This window comes from Carcharhinus amblyrhynchos, chromosome 23 (assembly GCF_965287045.1).
Source record: "Carcharhinus amblyrhynchos chromosome 23, sCarAmb.v2.hapA, whole genome shotgun sequence".
Lineage (NCBI taxonomy): Eukaryota > Metazoa > Chordata > Chondrichthyes > Carcharhiniformes > Carcharhinidae > Carcharhinus > Carcharhinus amblyrhynchos.
Genome location: NC_137346.1, coordinates 45,113,837 through 45,133,933, shown reverse-complemented (window position 1 = coordinate 45,133,933; position 20,097 = coordinate 45,113,837). Strand labels below are relative to the sequence as shown.

Below are 20,097 nucleotides of genomic sequence, written 5' to 3'. Positions count from 1 at the left end.
TTTAGAAGGATGAGGGGGGATCTTATAGAGACGTATAAGATAATGAAGGGGATGGATAGGGTAGAGGTAGAGAGATTCTTCCCGCTTAGAAAGGACAGCAGAACTAGAGGGCACAGCCTCAAGATAATTGAGGGGGGACAGTTTAGAGCAGAGTTGAGGAGGAACTTCTTCACTCAAAGGGTGGTGAATCTCTGGAATTCTCTGCCCGTTGAAGTGGTGGAGGCTGCCTCGCTGAATATATTTAAGTCACGGGTAGATAGGTTTCTGATAGACAGGGGAATTAAGGGAGAAAGTGGGAAAGTGGAACTGATCCACTTCAGATCAGCCATGATCTTATTGAATGGCGGGGCAGGCTCGAGGGGCTAGATGGCCTACTCCTGCTCCTATTTCTTATGTTCTTATGTTAATGTAGCCTTACTTGCCACTAATAAATAAGCTTTAAAAACTCGCAGCTCCCTCAAAAGAACCGGTGGCTTTCTCTCCCGCTTTTCAATGTGTTCAGTGTGTGAGGAACAGGAAGATGGATTGCCTCGTGATCATCTCCTTGGCCTGCATGGCGGCAATCATCCTTCCACCTTGCTCAATTTCTATATCCTGGAGTGAGGGATAAATGGTGTGGAGATGCCGGTGTTGGACTGGGGTAAACACAGTAAGAGGTCTCACAACACCAGGGTAAAATCCAACAGGCTTATCTGGTAGCAAAAGCCATGAGCTTTCGGGGCAGAGGCTCCAAAAGCTAGTGGTGTTTGCTACCAAATAAACCTGTTGGACTTTAACCTGGTGTTGTGAGACTTCTTACTGTGAGGGATACACCCAGAGCATTGAGATGCAATCAGTGTTTACTCTAATAAAAATGGAATGGTACAAAGGAAGATTATGACAGTAGATTGTCAGGAATCGGTGATGGACAGGGTATCCCTGAGGGGGAGGGAGGGAGGGAGCCTTTGGAATGACACTAGCAATGAGAAGGGAATGTTTAATCGGACTCTAATTATACAATCAGGAAGTGGTACCACGAGCTTCTGAAGAGACTAAACAGACAAGGGAGGGGAACCGTCATTAACTGGTGAATGTTTATGTTCCTACAGAAATTGGTGCTCCTACACCGTGTCCAAGACAGTGACCTGCCAAGTCCAGAATGGATCAGTCAGTCTGGTTCAACGTGTCTATCAGGGCTGTCACAGGCCTGGACGTTGCTCCAGTTTAATGAGGTAAGAGGGCAGTTGTCAGTGTTGAGAATGTCTCTGAGTGAGCGTGTACGCCCTCTGACTGAGAAAGGTATTTCAACGGCGAGATGTTTTTGAGCAGGAATGGGGATTTGAATCAAATTGTAAAGTTAACTCATCACGTTTAAATAAGTTTGACGCTGCCATCAATATATCCACTCTGTGACGCACACAGAACCCTACAATGCAGAAAGAGGCCCTTCAAGTCTGCACCGAACACAATCCCACCCAGGCCCTACCCCCATATCCCTACATATTATACCCACTAATCCCTCTAACCCACACATCCCTGGACACTAAGGGGCAATTTCTTAGCCTGGCCAATCAACCTAACCCACACATCTTTGGGAGAAAGCCGGAGCACACCCATGCAGACACGAGGAGAATGTGCAAACTCCACACAGACAGTGACCCGAGCCAGGAATCGAACCCAGGACCCTGGAGATGTGAAGCAGCAGTGCTAACCCACTGTGCTACTGTGCTGCCTGACACAAGGCTGGATTTTCACCTCTCCTTTTCTTTGGGCAGATTTGGTGACAGGAATGAAAAATCCCACGAGGTCCAAATCACATTATACATCAGCTGGAACACAAGCATCAGAACCAGGAGCGGGGAGAAGGCATTCACTCCCTCGAGTCTGCTCTGCCACTCTCTACAATCATGGCTGATCTTACCTCAGCCTCAACTCCAGCTTCCTGTCCATTACCCATAGCCCTCCAGCCTATTACTGCTTAAAAACCTGTCAATATCCTTTTCAATTTACTCAATGCCCTGGCATCTACAGCACTCTGCAGTAGTGAATTCCACAGATTCTCCGCCCTTTCAGAGAAGCACTTTTTTCTCTCCTCTGTTTTAAATCTGTTATCCCTTATTCTAAAACTATGACCTCCTGTTCTAGATTACCCCACAGGGGGAAACATCCTCTCCTTGTCTACCCTGTCAATCCTCTTTAGCATCTTGTGCCTCTCAGTTACTCCCCTCATCCTTCTAAACTCTGAGGAGTATAGAATTAGTATTCCTACAGTGCAGAAAAGGCCTCTCGGCCCATCAAGTCTGCACCAACCACAATTCTGCCCAGCCCCTATCCCCACGTACTTACCCTGCTGGTTTAACTGACACTAAGGGGCAATCTACCATAGCCTAACCCGCACATCTTTGAACTGTAGAATGAAACCGGAGCACCCGGAGGAAACCCACACAGACGCAAGAAGATTGCTAACTCCACACAGACAGAGATCCGAGGCTGGAATTGAACCCGGGTCCTTGGTGCTTGTGAGGCAGCAGTGCTAACCACTGCGCCACCATGCCACCCAGTATAGGCCAAGACTGCCCAATCCCTCTTCAAAACAAACCCCTCACCTCTGGACTCGATCCAGTGAACCTCCTCTGAACCGTTTCCAATGCTGTTACATCTTTCCTCAAGTAATGGGACTGAAACTGGGGCAGCACGGTAGCACAGTGGTTAGCACCACTGCTTCACAGGGTCCTGGGTTCGATTCCCGGCTCGGGTCACTATCTGTGTGTGGAGTTTGCACATTCTCCTCCTGTCTGGGTGCTCCGGTTTCCTCCCACAGTCCAGAGTTGTGCGGGTTAGGTTGATTGGCCATGCTAAGAAATTGCCCCTTAGTGTCCAGGGATGTGTAGGTTAGAGGGATTAGTGGGTATAATATGTAGGGATATCGGGGTAGGGCTGGGGTGGGATTGTGGTCGGTGCAGACTCGATGGGCCAAATAGCCTCTTTCTGTACTGGAGGGTTCTATGAAATGAAATTAGATATGGAACATGATTTTGGGAATTCTGTAGATTTACACATTCGGGACATTATTGTATCCAATTAACAAGATCTAACATTTCCAATAATAATGTTAAAAAAGTTTTGATGACATCAAAGGAAAAAATGCAATTTGTTTTAAAACTACATTAGCAGTTTGCCCATTAACCTTGACAAAGTCTAAACATTCATAAAAAAAACATTAAACCTGTCGAAGAGATCATTGAGAAATGCTGTGTATGTAAATATATAGGACACCATTCGATTGTGAGTTTCCAATTAGTAAGAAACTTGAAATTGCAACAATGGACTTAAAGATCTGAGATAAAGACAGAAACATTTTCTCTTCTACATTTCACAGACGTGGGAACTAGAGTCAGCCTGTCAGCAAACTTTATTTATTAGTCACAAGTATAGCTTATATTAACACTGCAATGAAGTTACTGTGAAATTACCCTAGTCGCCACAGTCCAGTGCCTGTTTGGGTCAATGCACCTAAACTTGCACATCTTTCAGAATGAGGGAGGAACAAAGAACAACACAGCACGAGACACAGGCCCTTCGGCCCAACAAGCCCACGCCGCCATTTTAACATTGTGAGTTCCCTCTTCCACCCATGACCCTTGTCTGCACTTATGGCACTCCCATTGGAAACCAGATTGAGGGGAGACTAATTTAGGGACAATTTTTTTTACACCAATCAGCCTAAGAGCCCATCTTTGGACTGTGGGAGGAAACCGGAGCACCCAGAGGAAACCCACGCAGACACAGGGAGAACATGCAAACTCCGCACAAACACTGACCCAAGCCAGGAATTGAACCCGGGTCCCTGGCTCTGTGAAGTAGCAGTGCTAACCACTGTGCCACCGTCCTGCCCAGTGATGTATAGTAAAGGCAAGTAGGTAATTGTGGACCAGATAATGCAAAGATTGATGGGTCTAGGAACACTGGCTAATTTCCTAATTGACAATATGGGGAGAAATTTACCAATGATGAATTTAAAAATATGTATGAAAATATGAGCATCGTAGGAATGAACACGGTACTGGGGAAATTCTTTAGCAATGGGAATGTGAGAGAAATTACACGCTAATTGAAGAGATACTTCACAAAATGTTAGCTGGCCAATCGAGCTGCAAACGGTTATCTAGCAAGAAGTCTCACAACACCAGGTTAAAGTCCAACCAGTTTATTTGATAGTAAACCCACAAGCTATCAAATAAACCTGTTGGACTTTAACCTTGTGTTGTGAGACTTCTTACTGTGATTACCCCAGTCCAATGCCAACATCTCCACAACAGATATCTAAGCAGGCTTGGACACTCTATGCAAAGAATTTACTTCAGATGATTGGGCATTATAATCCCCATCAGTTAGTTTATGGAAAATTCCAAAATACCTTTGGTGATGCAGGATTATCCCCTGGCCTTGGAAGGGACTGGTTCATTTTCTTCCTGAGTATTTGAGTGCCCTGACTGCAGAGAGAGGGTATTTATCAAGACTGAGGTTTCAGAGAAAATTGGCTGGGCTTTACAGCACCCACAAGGCCATCAGAAACAGTTTAATCCAGGACACACAGTGTTTGCCTTCATTAATCGAGGGATTGAGTTTAGGAGTCGGGAGGTAATGCTGCAACTTTATAAGACCCTTGTCAGACCCCACTTGGAGTACTGTGCGCAGTTCTGGTCGCCTCACTACAGGAAGGATGTGGAAGCTATTGAGAGGGTGCAGAGGAGATTTACAAGGATGTTGCCTGGATTGGGAGGCATGCCTTATGAAGATAGGTTGAGGGAGCTCGGTCTCTTCTCCCTGGAGAGACGAAGGTTGAGAGGCAACCTGATAGAGGTTTATAAAATGTTGAGAGGAATGGATAGGGTGGATTCTCAGAGGCTATTTCCCAGGGCTGAAATGGTCGCTACGAGAGGACACAGGTTTAAGGTGCTGGGGAGCAGGTACAGAGGAGATGTCAGGGGTAAGTTTTTCACTCAGAGGGTGGTGAGTGAGTGGAATCGGCTGCCGTCGGTGGTGGTGGAGGCGAACTCGCTGGGGTCTTTTAAGAGACTTCTGGATGAGTATATGGGATCTAATGGGATTGGGGGTTATAGATAGGCCTGGTAGGTAGGGATATGATCGGCGCAACTTGTGGACCGAAGGGCCTGTTTGTGCTGTAGTGTTCTACGTATTACTAAAGGGAAGGGCTGACAGAATGGTAAGGCCTCAGTAGGGTTAGAGACGGTGATGGAAAGGTATTCATTGTGCAAACTGTTAGGATAAATTTCTCAAGCCGGATTGTACGTTTACAGAATCTGAACAAGGTAGAGAAAGTGAAGAGACTTCATGAGCTTCACGTCCACACGCGTTGGACAGTTACAGCAGATAAAGAGCTGATTGAATATGAAGTGAAGGATGAGGCAATTCAACCCAAAGAAAAACTACCCAAAGCTGCCCCAAGAGTACATATTTGTCAGTGGGGGTCAGTGAATGGAGGGACGTCGCTGTTATAGGGAGAGCAGGAAAAGCAAATACAAGCATTGGCTGGATGAGCAAGGTGAGGGCCAGGAGATAAGACCCAGGGATTACAAAAATGTGATTAAGATGCAGAAGGCCAGAAAAAATATGAGAGCCCTGAAAATGAACCAGGAAGTGGCCACAGCCCTGGGAAAACACCATGAGCTGGTAAACGAACTCTGATTGTGGCGGGAGAGATTGTACAGCAGTAATACAGAGGAGATTGGAGAGTGAGGAGGTGTTTGACAAGAACAAGGACCATTGCGCAGGCTAAGAACCCCACTAGAAATAGAGAAGCCCTTATGATCAAGATGTTTTAGTGGCTACTAACAAATTAGAAGGTAAATTGATCAAGGATCCCAAACAGTCAGAGGTGGGAAGTTGGAAAGAATTTGGTTGACACTGAAATACCCAACATGGGGGGGCAGGGCGGCACGCTAGCACAGTGGTTAGCACTGCTGCTTCACAGCTCCAGGGTCCTGGGTTCGATTCCCGGCTTGGGTCACTGTCTGTGTGGAGTTTGCACATTCTCCTCGTGTCTGCGTGGGTTTCCTCCGGGTGCTCCGGTTTCCTCCCACAGTCCAAAGATGTGCGGGTTAGGTTGATTGGCCGTGCTAAGAAATTGCCCCTTAGTGTCCAGGGATGTGTAGGTTAGAGGGATTAGTGGGTATAATATGTAGGGATATGGGGGTAGGGCCTGGGTGGGATTGTGTTTGGTGCAGACTTGATGGGCTGAAGGGCCTCTTTCTGCACTGTAGGGTTCTATGATTTATGGGATAACCAGCCTTATCACACAGGTGGATAGGCACAGAAAAGGTATTTCTTGGTGACACGTATAAGGCTAAAGATAGAGCAGGCACTTGGAGTTTCAGAGAGAGACTCAGTGATCACAATGTCTGAGTGAACACCCCCACTGCAGGAAGAGTGAGCTTGAAGATTGTCTTCGCTGTTTTACCAAACATTTTCCTGCGAATGTAAAATATAACAGCTGCATTTTTACAGGGTGAGAAATTTCAAAGGGAAGGGTTTTTGAAACCACCTAAAGAAGGTGCTGACATTGATGAGAAACTGTAGAAAGTGTCTTTCAACACACGTTGAAGGATGTGTAACAACTCTGGTATTTCTCAGTTGGGAATGACCTGCTGGAAATGGATTGTATTCAGACAAGAGCAGAGTTGGCACAAGGAGAAACTGATGTGGAGATGCCGGCGTTGGACTGGGGTAAACACAGTAAAAAGTCTGACAACACCAGGTTTTAGTCCAACAATTTATTTGATAGTAAACGCACAAGCTTTCGGGGTTTGCCCCTTCGTCAGGTGAATGGAGAGTTCTGGCCTCAGACAGAGCATGTAACAGCACAGACAGTTTACAGATTAATGATTAGAATGTGAATCTTTACACCTAACCTGTTATTCAAGTCTTAAAGTGGCCGACAACGTGAGTGGAAGGAGCACTGATCACAGGTTAAGGAGATGTGTATTGTCTCCAGACAGCACAGTAAGTGAGGTTTTGGGTTCATGTCACACTATCTGTAACCCCCGTGACTTGCCTGGGTTTGCAAAACCTCACTTACTGTACTGTCTGGAGACAATACACATCTCTTTAACCTGTGATCAGTGCTCCTTCCACTCACATTGTCGGCCACTTTAAGACTTGAATAGCAGGTTAGGTGTAAAGATTCGCATTCTAATCAGTAATCTGTAAACTGTGTGTGCTGTTACATGCTCTGTCTGAGGCCAGAACTCTCCATTCACTTGACGAAGGGGCAAACCCCGAAAGCTTGTGCGTTTACTATCAAATAAATCGTTGGACTAAAACCTGGTGTTGTCAGACTTTTTACAAGGAGAAACTCACAGGCATCTCTATGATGCGCATTGATGATCTTCTGTGGGAAAGTTCTGCAGAATTGAGGATGATAGCGGGAACAAAGATGTTTGCACATTCTTGATTAGCTCCTTGTGTTACTTACAGGACTATTCTCAGACCCACCTACAAGGTGACCTATAAGAATGTGACAGCTTTAGAATGGAGGTGCTGTCCTGGCTTCGTGGGTACCAACTGTGAGGGTGGTAAGTCAGTGAGAAGCTGTGTTGTGAATCTCATCATTCTTAAAACAACCTCATCAGTCGGGAGGGCATTAATACCAACATCACAAATGGGGTGTATTTCCTCCATCTCTGGGGTGAATGTAACAGGAACACGGAGCAGAGACACAGAGCTACAAGGCACAGGATTACAGATTAACCCCATCACTTGGTTACAGACAGATTGAGACTGTGTTTTTTTTTAACACCAAGAACTGCTTCTCCTGGGGAATGGCAATGAGAATTTGACAGACGGTCTGAATGCAACTTGTAGTTTATCTTCTTGTTATCTTCTACACTCTGGTTTCTCTTGATCCTGTAAATATTTCTAAACTGGATATGGTTGGGGGGTGGAGTGTGGGTTAATCAGTGACTCTTTACCAGAAACCGGGCCACTCCAATCTGCAAAATAACACATTTTAGATCATGAGAAACTCAGAACTAGTGTTAGAACTAACCCTCAACTCACAACTTCAGCGTCCTCTCAAGATCTACAACTGGATGCCAGACCTGTTGTCATTGTTTCTCATTCTGTACACTGGCTCCAGTTTCTCTCTCGTTCTCGGCACTGGCTCCAGTTTGTGTCTCGCCGTGTACACTGGCTCCAGTTTCTCTCTTGTTCTTGGCACTGGCTCCAGTTTGTGTCTCACCGTGTACACTGGCTCCAGTTTGTGTCTCACCGTGTACACTGGCTCCAGTTTGTGTCTCACCGTGTACACTGGCTCCAGTTTGTGTCTCACCGTGTACACTGGCTCCAGTTTGTGTCTCACCGTGTACACTGGCTCCAGTTTGTGTCTCACCGTGTACACTGGCTCCAGTTTGTATCTCACCCTGTACACTGGCTCCAGTTTGTGCCTCACCGTGCACACTGGCTCCAGTTTGTGTCTCACCGTGCACACTGGCTCCAGTTTGTGTCTCACCGTGCACACTGGCTCCAGTTTGTGTCTCACCGTGCACACTGGCTCCAGTTTGTGTCTCACCGTGCACACTGGCTCCAGTTTGTATCTCACCATGTACACTGGCTCCAGTTTGTGCCTCGCCGTGTACACTGGCTCCAGTTTGTGCCTCACCGTGTACACTGGCTCCAGTTTGTGCCTCGCCGTGTACACTGGCTCCAGTTTGTGCCTCGCCGTGTACACTGGCTCCAGTTTGTGCCTCGCCGTGTACACTGGCTCCAGTTTGTGTCTCACCGTGTACACTGGCTCCAGTTTGTGCCTCGCCGTGTACACTGGCTCCAGTTTGTGCCTCACCGTGTACACTGGCTCCAGTTTGTGCCTCGCCGTGTACACTGGCTCCAGTTTGTGCCTCGCCGTGTACACTGGCTCCAGTTTGTGTCTCACCGTGTACACTGGCAAGGGAAAAGAAAAGGAAATAGGCAGAGAGCTGAAAAGAGAGGGAAATCAGGAAGAAAAAAATTAGGTACGTGGTTTAAAAGAAGCCATTCCAGTTGTTAAAAAGGATAGTGCGGAGAATCAAAGTGGTTTAGAGAAACCGGTATGTTTTTGTTGCCATGAGACAGGACATGGTAAACCAATGAGTGTAATAAGGATGCAAAGCAGTCTTCAGGAAAGGGTGTACCAGTAAAGGAAATAGGTGATAAAACCGTAGCAGGAGTACATATGGAAAATTATTCTTCAGAATTTATTAGAAAGGGGTCTGTGGTCCTGGATTGTGAAAGGCGTTTTATCTTGAATACTGCTAGAGTGAGTCAGCTCAGTGAAGGTTTTCGAGCTTTTTACGGCAGGGGGGTGAAGTGTTTCCTTATTCCTCCAGAAAACAAGTAGAATTAATATTTTGAGAGTTCCTGTTGCAGAATCAATAAATGATGATGTGAGTTGTTTCCTAGCTAGTGTGATGAATGAACAAGTTTTCATGGGTCTTTATGGGAACTTATGAACCTGTTTCCTTGTGTAAAATCAATTTATTAAGTAACTTTGTAAACAGAATTGTTACAGTGTGAAAATGGTTCCTACTTTACGGATGAAGGGGATAGATTTTATACTGAGTAATGATTCGGCAGATTTGAAATTCTTAATGGCTCAGAGAGAACCTGTTGAGGTGAGGACAAGCTGAAATTTTGCAGGAAGAATATCCTGGTCTGTTCCTTTATTGTGAGCGAGCTAGAGCCAAGGTCAAAGGGCTGGACAGGATGAAATGGAAGAGCAACTACAGGATGTCAGAGTGGTTAGCACTGCGGCCTCACAGTTCCAGGGACCCGGCTTCAATTCTGGCCCCGTGTGACTGTGTGGAGTTTGCATGTTCTCCCCGTGTCTGTGTGGGTTTCCTCCGGGTGCTCCAGTTTCCTCCCACACTCCAAAGATGGGCAGGTAAGGTTGATTGGCCATGATAAAGTGCCCCTTAGTGTCAGGGGGACTAACAGGGTAAATATGTGGAGTTACAGGGTAAGGGTGGGATTCTTGTTGGCGCACGTTCGATGGGCCAAATGGATTCCATAGGGGATGTGGGGATTCAATGTATAAACTAATCCAGGATGACAAAATGCCAAAATGGTGTCAGAAATGCAAAAATGTCAAAGGCTGCATGAGGAAGTAAACTACGTTAAGAAAAAACTGATCAGAGACAGACAACTTTCACAAAAGACAAATTTGTTAATGAAATATAGAATCCTACAGTGCAGAAAGAGGCCTTTTTGAGTCTGCACCGAACACAATCCCACCCAGGCCCTACCCCCGTATCCCTACATATTATACCCACTAATCCCTCTAACCTACACCTCCCTGGACACTAAGGGGCAATTTCTTAGCACGGCCAATCAACCTAACCCACACATCTTTGGACTGTGGGAGGAAACCCACGCAGACACGAGGAGAACGTGCAAACTCCACACAGTCAGTGACCCGAGCCGGGAATCGAACCCAGGACCCTGGAGCTGTGAAGCAGCAGTGCTAACCCACTGTGCTACCGTGCCGCCTACATGAGAACTGGCAGCAGGAAGGAGAATGTGTGAGCGGGAATTGGAAATGTCTCGACGACAGAAGTAAATTCTATAAATTCAATTAAAAGTTGCTAAATTTGAAACATCAGAATCCTCCAATAGATATTGTGAAAAATGCCTCAAACAGGAAGAGGGGTTGCTGAAAAATCGGAAAGTTTGGTTGAACGCAGGATAAAAAAAGCCAGATTGATGAACTGTTGGAACTTTGTTGAGAAGAGGGAACTGAAACCCTGATTCAATCCGGAGAACGGAACGTGTGAGGTGAGCAGGAAGGAAGAACAGATCCAGCCTTTAAAAGTAATTCAGCGACATTTTCAGAAACAAATTAAGAAGCTAATAAATAAATTTGAAAGGGTGAAAGGAGCATTTTTGAAACTGAAAAGCAAAAATTGGCAGATGGAATTCAGTGTGGGAAAATTGTTCATTTTGGAAGAAAGAATGAGAAAGATGGATTATTATTTAAATGGAGAGAGACTGCAGAAAGCTGTAGCACAAAGGGACTTTGGGGGTCATTGTTTGTGAAAGCTGGTATATTGATGCAGAAGGTAATAGTCAAAGAGGCATATAGCACAGAAAAAGGCCTTTCAGTCCATCGTGCCTGTACTGGTCAAAGACAAACTACCGAACTATTCTAATCCCAGCCCTCGATCCATAGCCTTGTATGTCTTGGCATCCCTTCAAAACCTCACTTTAAATCTATATCCCCTGGTCATTGATCCTTCCACCAAGGGGAAAAGTTTCTTCCTGTCCACTCTGTCCAAGACCCTCATAATTTTATACAACTCAGTCATGTTTTGCCTCAGCCTCCTTTGCTCCAAGGAAAACACAGTAAGAAGTCTCACAACCCCAGGTTAAAGTCCAACAGGTTTATTTGGTAGCAAAAGCCACTAGCTTTCGGAGCGTTGCCCCTTCGTCAGGTGAGTGGGTGTTCTGTTCACAAACAGGGCATATAAAGGCACAAATTCATTTCGGTAGGAGTAACAGATGTGTTCAGTATAGGGCTAACGGGAGGACTTTGAATAGTGTGGAGGAGCAGAGGGATCTAGGTGTATGTGTACATAGATCCCTGAAAGTTGGGAATCAAGTAGATAAGGTAGTTAAGAAGGCATACGGTGTCCTGGCGTTTATTGGTAGGGGGATTGAATTTAGGAGTCGCAGCGTCATGTTGCAACTGTACACAACTCTGGTGCGTCCGCACTTGGAGTACTGTGTGCAGTTCTGGTCCCCACATTACAGGAAGGACATTGATGCTTTGGAGAGGGTGCAGAGGAGGTTTACCAGGATGTTGCCTGGTATGGAGGGGAGGTCCTATGAGGAGAGACTGAGGGATTTGGGGTTGTTTTCGCTGGAAAGAAGGAGGCTAAGAGGGGATCTTATTGAAACATATAAGATGATTAGAGGTTTAGATAGGGTGGATAGTGATAGCCTTTTTCCTCGGATGGAGAATGCTAGCACGAGGGGGCATGGCTTTAAATTAAGGGGTGGTAGTTATAGGATGGATGTCAGGGGTAGGTTCTTTACCCAGAGGGTGGTGAGGGATTGGAATGCCCTGCCTGCTGCGGTTGTAAATGCGCCTAGTTTGGGGGCGTTTAAGAGATCTATGGATAGGTTTATGGACGAAAAGGGATTGGTTTAGATTAGTGGGTCAGTGTTTTTTTTAAAAAAAACTGGTCGGCGCAACATCGTGGGCCGAAGGGCCTGTTCTGCGCTGTAATGTTCTATGTTCTATGTTCAAACTCACAAACAAAATAATGGTTGGAATGCGAGTCTTTACAGGTAATCAAGTCTGAAAGGTACAGACAATGTGAGTGGAGAGAGGGTTAAAATAACCCCAGTCTTTCCCATCTCTCTTTATAACTAAAGCTCTCCAGCCCAGACAAGGGGAGGCGATGACATAGCGATGTTATTGCTGACTGTTGATCGAGAAACTCAGCTAATGTTGTGACGACCCGGATTCGAATCCTGCCATGGCAGTCGGTAGAATTTGAATTCAATAAAAAAGAATCTACAGGTGACGATGAAAGCATTGCCGATTGTCAGAAAAACCCATCCGGTTCACCAAAGTCCTTTAGGGAAGGAAATCTGCCAACTTTACCTGGTCTGGCCTATATGTGACTCCAGACCCACAGCAATATTGTTGACCTTAACTTCCCTCTAAAATGGCCCAGCAAGCTACGCATTTCAAGGGAAACTCTGGATAGGCAATAAATGCTGACCTTTTGCCATCGATTTCCAGCGTCTCACTAATGAATAAAAACAAAATCCTGATAAATCTGCTCTGCATCCTTCCCAATGCTAATAGGAAAGGCAAGTGGAATGCTGGCTTCTGTCCAAGGGGCTAGACTATTAAAGTAAAGAAGTCATAGAATCCCTGCAGTAAAGAAGGAGGCCATTTGGCCCATCGAGTCTGCACCAACCACAATCCCACCCAGACCCTACCCCCATATCCATCCGCTAATCCCTCCAATCAAGCATCTCAGGACACTAAGGGGCAATTTTAGCACGGCCAATCAACCTAACCCACACATCTTTGGACTGTGGGAGGAAACCGGAGCACCCGGAGGAAACCCACGCAGACACGAGGAGAATGTGCAAACTCCACGCAGACAGTGACCCGAGCCAGGAATCGAACCCAGGTCCCTGACACTGTGAAGCAGCAGTGCTAACCACTGTGCTACCGTGCCACACCCGGCTGTTGCTGTAGCTGTACAAGGAACTAGTGAGGCCACATTTAGAATGCTGTTTTGGTGCCCTCATTTAAGGAAAGATACAGTAAGTTTAAAGTTTGTTTATTAGTGCCACAAGGAGGCTTACGTTAACACTGCAGTGAAGTTACTGTGAAAATCCCCCCCCCACTGTTGCCACACTCCAGCACCTGTTCAGGTACACTGAAGGAGAATATAGCACGGTCAATGCACCTGACCAGCACATCTTTTGGACTGTGGGAGGAAACTGGAGCACCCAGGGAGAATGTGCAGACACAGATAGTGTCCTATGCTGGGAATTGAACCTGGGTCCCTGGAGCTGTGAGGCCAAACCACTGTGCCACCGTGCCTCCCATATGTTATAATTGGAGGCAGTACGGAGGAGGTTTACTCGGATGATCCTGGGCATGGAGGGACTGCCATATGAGGAAAGGTTAAACAGGATGAGTCTGTGCTTCTTGGAGTCCAGAAGAATGAGATGAAGCATACAAGAATCTTAGAGGATTAGACAGGGTAAATATTGGGAGGATGTTTCCAGTCATGGGAAAGTGTAGGACCAGAGAACAGAGTCACAGACGGATTTGAGGAAGAGTTTCTTCACTTGTACTTGACCTTGACATGAGTTTCAGCCACGTGTCCATCCCATCACCAAGACTGTCCGAGGCCCCCTCTGTAACATCATTTATCCCAGTCCCTATATCAGTTTCTTTGCTGCTGAAACCCTCACCCTAGCCTCTGTTAACCATAGACTGACTATTCTAACGCACTGCCAGTCAGCAAGGAGATATTAGATCAGGTGACCAAAAGTTTAGCCTTTTAGTTTCAAGGAGGATCTTAGATCCATAGAAACCCTACAGTGCAGAAAGAGGCCCATCGAGTCTGCACTGAACACAATCCCACCCAGGCCCTACCCCCGTATCCCTACACATTATACTCACTAATCCCTCTAACCTACACATCCCTGGACACTATGGGGCAATTTCTTAGCACGGCCAATCAACCTTTTCTGCCTTGCCCACCACAGCCAGCGCGAAGGGAGAATTTTGGCCATTGTTATCCCACATTCAGCAGCAACTGAGGATTATCTCCATACTCTGATATCAGCCCTCCTGTTTAGGTCCATCCCTCCGTACTGCATCATTTTCACAGCTCTCCAAAATCCATCCGAAAATAACCCCAGCCTTCCCAAAGCGCACGTCCGGCTTTCGGAACTTCTTGTTTTGACAGCTTGGATTAGCTGGTGTTTAACACAAAACAGACGTTTAATCATCTCTGAATTCAGACAGGGCTGTTCACATCATTGCGTTTGAAATAGATCTCACTGCTAAACCTGGACTTGTTGGAGTTTAGAAGGATGAGGGGAGATATAGAGACGTGTAAGATTCTGGCCTTTATAGCGAGGGGGATAGAATATAAAAGCAGGGAGGTCTTGCTGCAACTGTACAGGGTACTGGTGAGGCCGCAGCTGGAGTACCGTGTGCAGTTTTGGTCACCGCACTTGCGGAAGGATATATTGGCCTCGGAGGGAATGCAGAGGAGGTTCACTAGGCTGATACCGGAGATGAGGGGGTTGGACTATGAAGAGAGACTAAATAGACTGGGTCTGTACTTGTTGGAGTTTAGAAGGATGAGGGGGGATCTTATAGAGACATATAACATAATGAAGGGGATGGACAGGGTAGAGGTAGAGAGATTCTTCCTGCTTAGAAAGGACAGCAGGACTAGAGGGCACAGCCTCAAGATAAGGGGGGGCTGCAGTTTAGATCAGAGTTGAGGAGGAACTTCTTCACTCAAAGGGTGGTGAATCTCTGGAATTCTCTGCCCATTGAAGTGGTGGAGGCTGCCTCGCTGAATATATTTAAGTCACGGGTAGATAGGTTTCTGATAGACAGGGGAATTAAGGGGAGAAAGCGGGAAAGTGGAACTGATCCACTTCAGATCAGCCATGATCTTATTGAATGGCGGGGCAGGCTCGAAGGGCTAGATGGCCTACTCCTGCTCCTATTTCTTATGTTCTTATATTCTTAACCAGTGCGCTGTGAGCTGGAAGGCTGGCCATGCACTGAGTTCAGGGATTATTGTCAAGTGAAGTATTGAATTTCCCTTGAAAAACATTCAGGAAGATTTTCAGCAGTATGCATCTGAAAAAGTGTTCAGCTGTAGTTTTAATCTTTGTATTTATTTTCCTTTCTGTGCTGGCAATCTGCTCCCTGGTGTGCTGTCAGCAACAGCAGATGGTGGAACCTGGTGTTGTGAGACTTCTTACTGTAGTAACAGCAGAGTCAGTGCGATGTTGGGAATCTGTGGACTCTCTCGTGACTCTGATCCCCCCCACAGTGAGTTGAAACAAAGTGCAATTTGAGAAAGGCTAGTTAGACTTGATGGTTTTTCTTCCCCACCTCACGTCTTCCTCCACCCTTCTTCCTCCAGACCCCAGACCAAGATCCACAATGATGCTGATGAACAGGTTCCTCACTCAGCTCGAAGTCAACACCATCACACTTTCCTTCCACCGACACATTCCCGACCAGATTGAAAATCCAATGAAGTTGCTTCTTTACGATCAGCAGGGTTTCACAATCTGAATTAGTTGCTATCTAACCAGCACTTACTGATTTCTCTCCTCCTCCCCCTGCTTGTCTTCAGATCTGCTGGGGGTTTACTCCTGGTTCCAGATTTCTCAACCGTGCAGAGAAACACCCGAGTTCCTCGGTGGACTGACATGAGTGAGCGATTGAAACAATGGGAGCAGTGGTGGATGGTACGAAGGGTTAAACTGGTGGAAGGGTTGCCAGTGGAGCGAGTTGCTTCGTCCTGGATGGTGTCGAACTTCCGGACACCATCCAGAATTCCATTACACTCCTGACTTGTAGATGGTGGACAGGCTTTGGGGAGTCAGGAGGTGAGTTACTCCCCAGAGGATTCCTAGCCTTTTGTCCTGCTCTTGTAACCACGGTACGCATATAGCTAGTTCTGGTCACTGGTGACCCCCAAGATGTGGATTCAGCAATGGTAATACCATTGAATGTCAAGGGGCAATGATTAGATCCTCTTTTGTTGGAGATCATCATTGTCTGGCACTTGTGTGGCATGAATATTACATCCACTTCCCAGCTCAAACCTGGATATTGCCTGGGTCTTGCTGGACATGAACTGCTTCAGTATCTGAGGAGTTGTGAATCGTGCTGAACTTTGTGCAACCATCAGCAAACATCCTCACTTCTGACCTTATAAGAACTAGGAGCAGGAGTCGGCCATCTGGCCCCTCCAGCCTGCTCCGCCATTCAATAAGATCATGGCTGATCTTTTTGCAGACTCAGCTCCCCTTACCCGCCCGCTCACTATAACCCTTCATTCCTTTACTGTTCAAAAATTTATGCTTTTGTGTGAAGAGGTTCTTCCCCAGCTCAGTCCTAAATCTGCTTCCCCTTATTTTGAGGCTGGTTATAGCTTCACCTTGTAGTGTAGAGATGCTGGCGTTGGACTGGGGTAAACACAGTAAGAAGTCTCACCTTCTTCACCTGCCAGTAGAAACTATTTCCCTGCTTCTATCTTATGTATTCCATTCATCATCTTACGTGTTTCTATAAGATCTCACCTCATTCTTCTGAATTCCAATGAATAAAATCTCTGTCTACTCAGGCTCTCCTCACAAGCCAACCCCCTCAACTCCGGAATCAACCTAGTGAATCTCCTCTGCACCCCCTCCAGTGCCAGTATATCCTTTCTCAAGTAAGGAGACCAAAACTGTACACAGTACTCCAGGTATGGCCTCACCAGCACCTTATACAACTGCAACATAACCTCCCTGTTTTTAAACTCCATCCCTCTCGCAATGAAGGACAAAATTCCACTTGAATTCTTTATTTACCTGCTGCACTTGCAAACCAATTTTTTGGTTTGATAGAAAGCAGTTCAGTGATGAAGCAGCTGAACTTGGTTGGGTCTGGGACACTATCCTGAGATATTCCTGCTGTGGTGTCCTGGAGCCGACCTCCAACCACCACAACCATCTTCCTCCATACCAAGTACATAGGAGAGTTTTTTCCCCCATTCTCATTGACCCCAGTCTTGCTCGGGTTCCTTGGTACCACATTTGGTTCAACATTGACTGGATGTCAAGGGGCTGTCACTCTCACCTCATTCCTGGGATTCAGCTCTTTTGTCCAAGGATGTAATGGGATCAGGAGCTGAGTGACCCTGGTGAAACCCAAACTAAGAAGTCTCCACCATTTTGCCGATGATCGATAGTAGACTGATGGGTTGTAATCGGCTGGCTTGGATTTGCCTTGTTTATTTGTGTACAGGACATACTTGGACAATTTTCCGCGTTGTTGGGTGGATGCCAATACTGTAGCTGTGCTGGAACAACTCGGCTAGGGGAGCGATAAGTTCTGGAGCGCAGGCAGACAGGATGATTAAGACGAGAAATGGGATATTTTCCTTTTTGTAGCTGAAGGCAGAGAAAATAAGAGCTTGAAGGTTACGGCTGAACCGTACAAAATACCAGTTAGAGATTGGACAACAATTTACAGGAAAGACGTGATTGCTTGAGAGGAAAGGAGGATGTTGGCGGAACTGAGCTGAGGGGAAAGATTAGACAGACTGTGATTGCTTCCTGTGGATCAAAGCAGCAATGTAATCGAGGGGTGTGGACAGAAGGAGATAAATAATCTGTTTACACAGCAGCACAGACAGACTCCCCCAGTGAAGAGTTAGGGGGAGGCTGAGGAGAGTTTTTATCACCCCGAGACTGATGGTGATCCTGGACACACTGCAGCAGAGGGAATGAGCTTTCCTGTGCTGTAGTTTTTCTAACTTCCTGTTTTAAAGTGGGTTCAGGCCGACAGCACCAAACACACAGGTTCAGCTTGTCTAATACCAGATGTGACACGTCAATCCATGGATTGGCAAGAGATTTACTTCAGGAACTGCCTTCGTTTATTTCCAATTAAAATTTTATTTAAAATCTCAGAATAAAGATCATTTCTTCTTTTGCACTGGCGATGAAGGAAACAATCAGTTTCTCGATGGTGGTGAAGATGATCGATCATTAACACAAAAACACTTTGAAAACATTATCAATTTTACTCTGGATTTTACGCTGCCTTTACTCACCAATAAAATCTACAGAATAAACCAATGAAAGGAATACAGATTGAGATCCCTCTCAACAATTCCTCATTTAAATTGCTGCCACAGAATGCCCAGCCTTGGCCCAAACATTGGACAAAGGAGTCTATCTCTGTTAAACATGTCATAGCTTTCAGCTGACTGTCTGTGACCATCCTGTCCTTTATAAACATTCATTATTTCATCTCAAAACTCTACAAAATCACCAGAGACCGTTCCCAATGTCAGACAGACCATAAATCTTCCACTTTATAAGACCCTTGTCAGACCCCACTTGGAGTACTGTGCGCAGTTCTGGTCGCCTCACTACAGGAAGGATGTGGAAGCTATTGAGAGGGTGCAGAGGAGATTTACAAGGATGTTGCCTGGATTGGGAGGCATGCCTTATGAGGATAGGTTGAGGGAGCTCGGTCTCTTCTCCCTGGAGAGACGGAGGTTGAGAGGCGACCTGATAGAGGTTTATAAGATGTTGAGAGGTATAGATAGGGTGGATTCTCAGAGGCTATTTCCCAGGGCTGAAATGGTCGCTACGAGAGGACACAGGTTTAAGGTGCTGGGGAGCAGGTACAGAGGAGATGTCAGGGGTAAGTTTTTCACTCAGAGGGTGGTGAGTGAGTGGAATCGGCTGCCGTCGGTGGTGGTGGAGAGAACTCACTGGGGTCTTTTAAAAGACTTCTGGATGAGTATATGGGATTTAATGGGATTGGGAGTTATAGATAGTTCTATGGCTTAGTAGGTATAGAAGTGATCGGCGCAACTTGTGGGCCGAAGGGCCTGTTCTATGTTCTATTTGATGATGGAACAGATCTTCTCCACCCACCTCACTATAACAACCTCTTTGCTGACCCTCACCCATGCACTAGCCCTTACTGACTCTCAGTGACCCTCACCCTCCTCTCTGACCCTCAACCTCCTCACTGACCCTCAACCTCATCAGTGACCCTCATCCCCACATTAACCTTCACTGACCCTCACCCCCACACTAACCCTCAGTGACCCTCGGCCTCACATTAACCCTCAGTGACCCTCACCCCCACACTAACCCCCCCACTGAACCTCGCCCCCACATTAACCCTCATTGACCCTCATCCCCACACTAACCCTCAGTGACATTTGCCCCTGCACTAACCCTGACTGACCCTCACTCCTGCACTAACCCCTACTGAACCTCACCCCCACACTAACCCTTAGTGACCCCTGCCCTCACATTAACCCTCAGTGACCCTCAGCCCCGCACTAACCCTCACTGACCCTCACCCCCACACTAACCCTTGCCCCCCCCCACACTAATCCTCACACTTTCACCAAGCCTCCCCATTATTGACTCTCACACTCCTGAGTAACCCTCATCCACTTCACTGACCCTCACTCCACTCCACTGACCCTCACTCCACTCACACCCACACTAATTCTCACTGACCCACAGTGACCCTCAGTGACCTCTGCCCTCCTCACTGACACGCTCCTTCCTCAGAGGCCCTCACCCTCCTTGGTGACCGTTGCCCTCCTTAGCGACCCTCACTCTTGTCAGTGACCCTCACCCCCCTCTCATGCATTCTCCCTTTCACATGCACCCCCTCTCGTGTATGCCCCCCCACTCCCCCTCACACGCACCCTCTTCCCCTCTCTCTCTCTCTCGCCCCTCTCTCCCCGCCACCACCTCTCTTTCTACGCCTCTCTTTTCCTCTCTCTCTCTCTCTCTCTCCGCCTCTCA

At 46.7% G+C, this 20,097-nt stretch overlaps 1 protein-coding gene across 1 annotated transcript in view; it reads left to right on the top strand.

Moving 5' to 3' along the window:
* The window catches only part of LOC145357365 (uncharacterized), a 99,730-nt gene that overhangs the window by 25,074 nt on the left and 54,559 nt on the right, over positions 1–20,097 (top strand). Inside the window, exons 2-3 of the mRNA XM_080210666.1 lie at positions 1,089–1,211; positions 7,477–7,574. Of these exons, the coding sequence (XP_080066792.1) occupies positions 1,089–1,211; positions 7,477–7,574 (221 nt within the window). The remainder of the gene's footprint in view (positions 1–1,088; positions 1,212–7,476; positions 7,575–20,097) is intronic.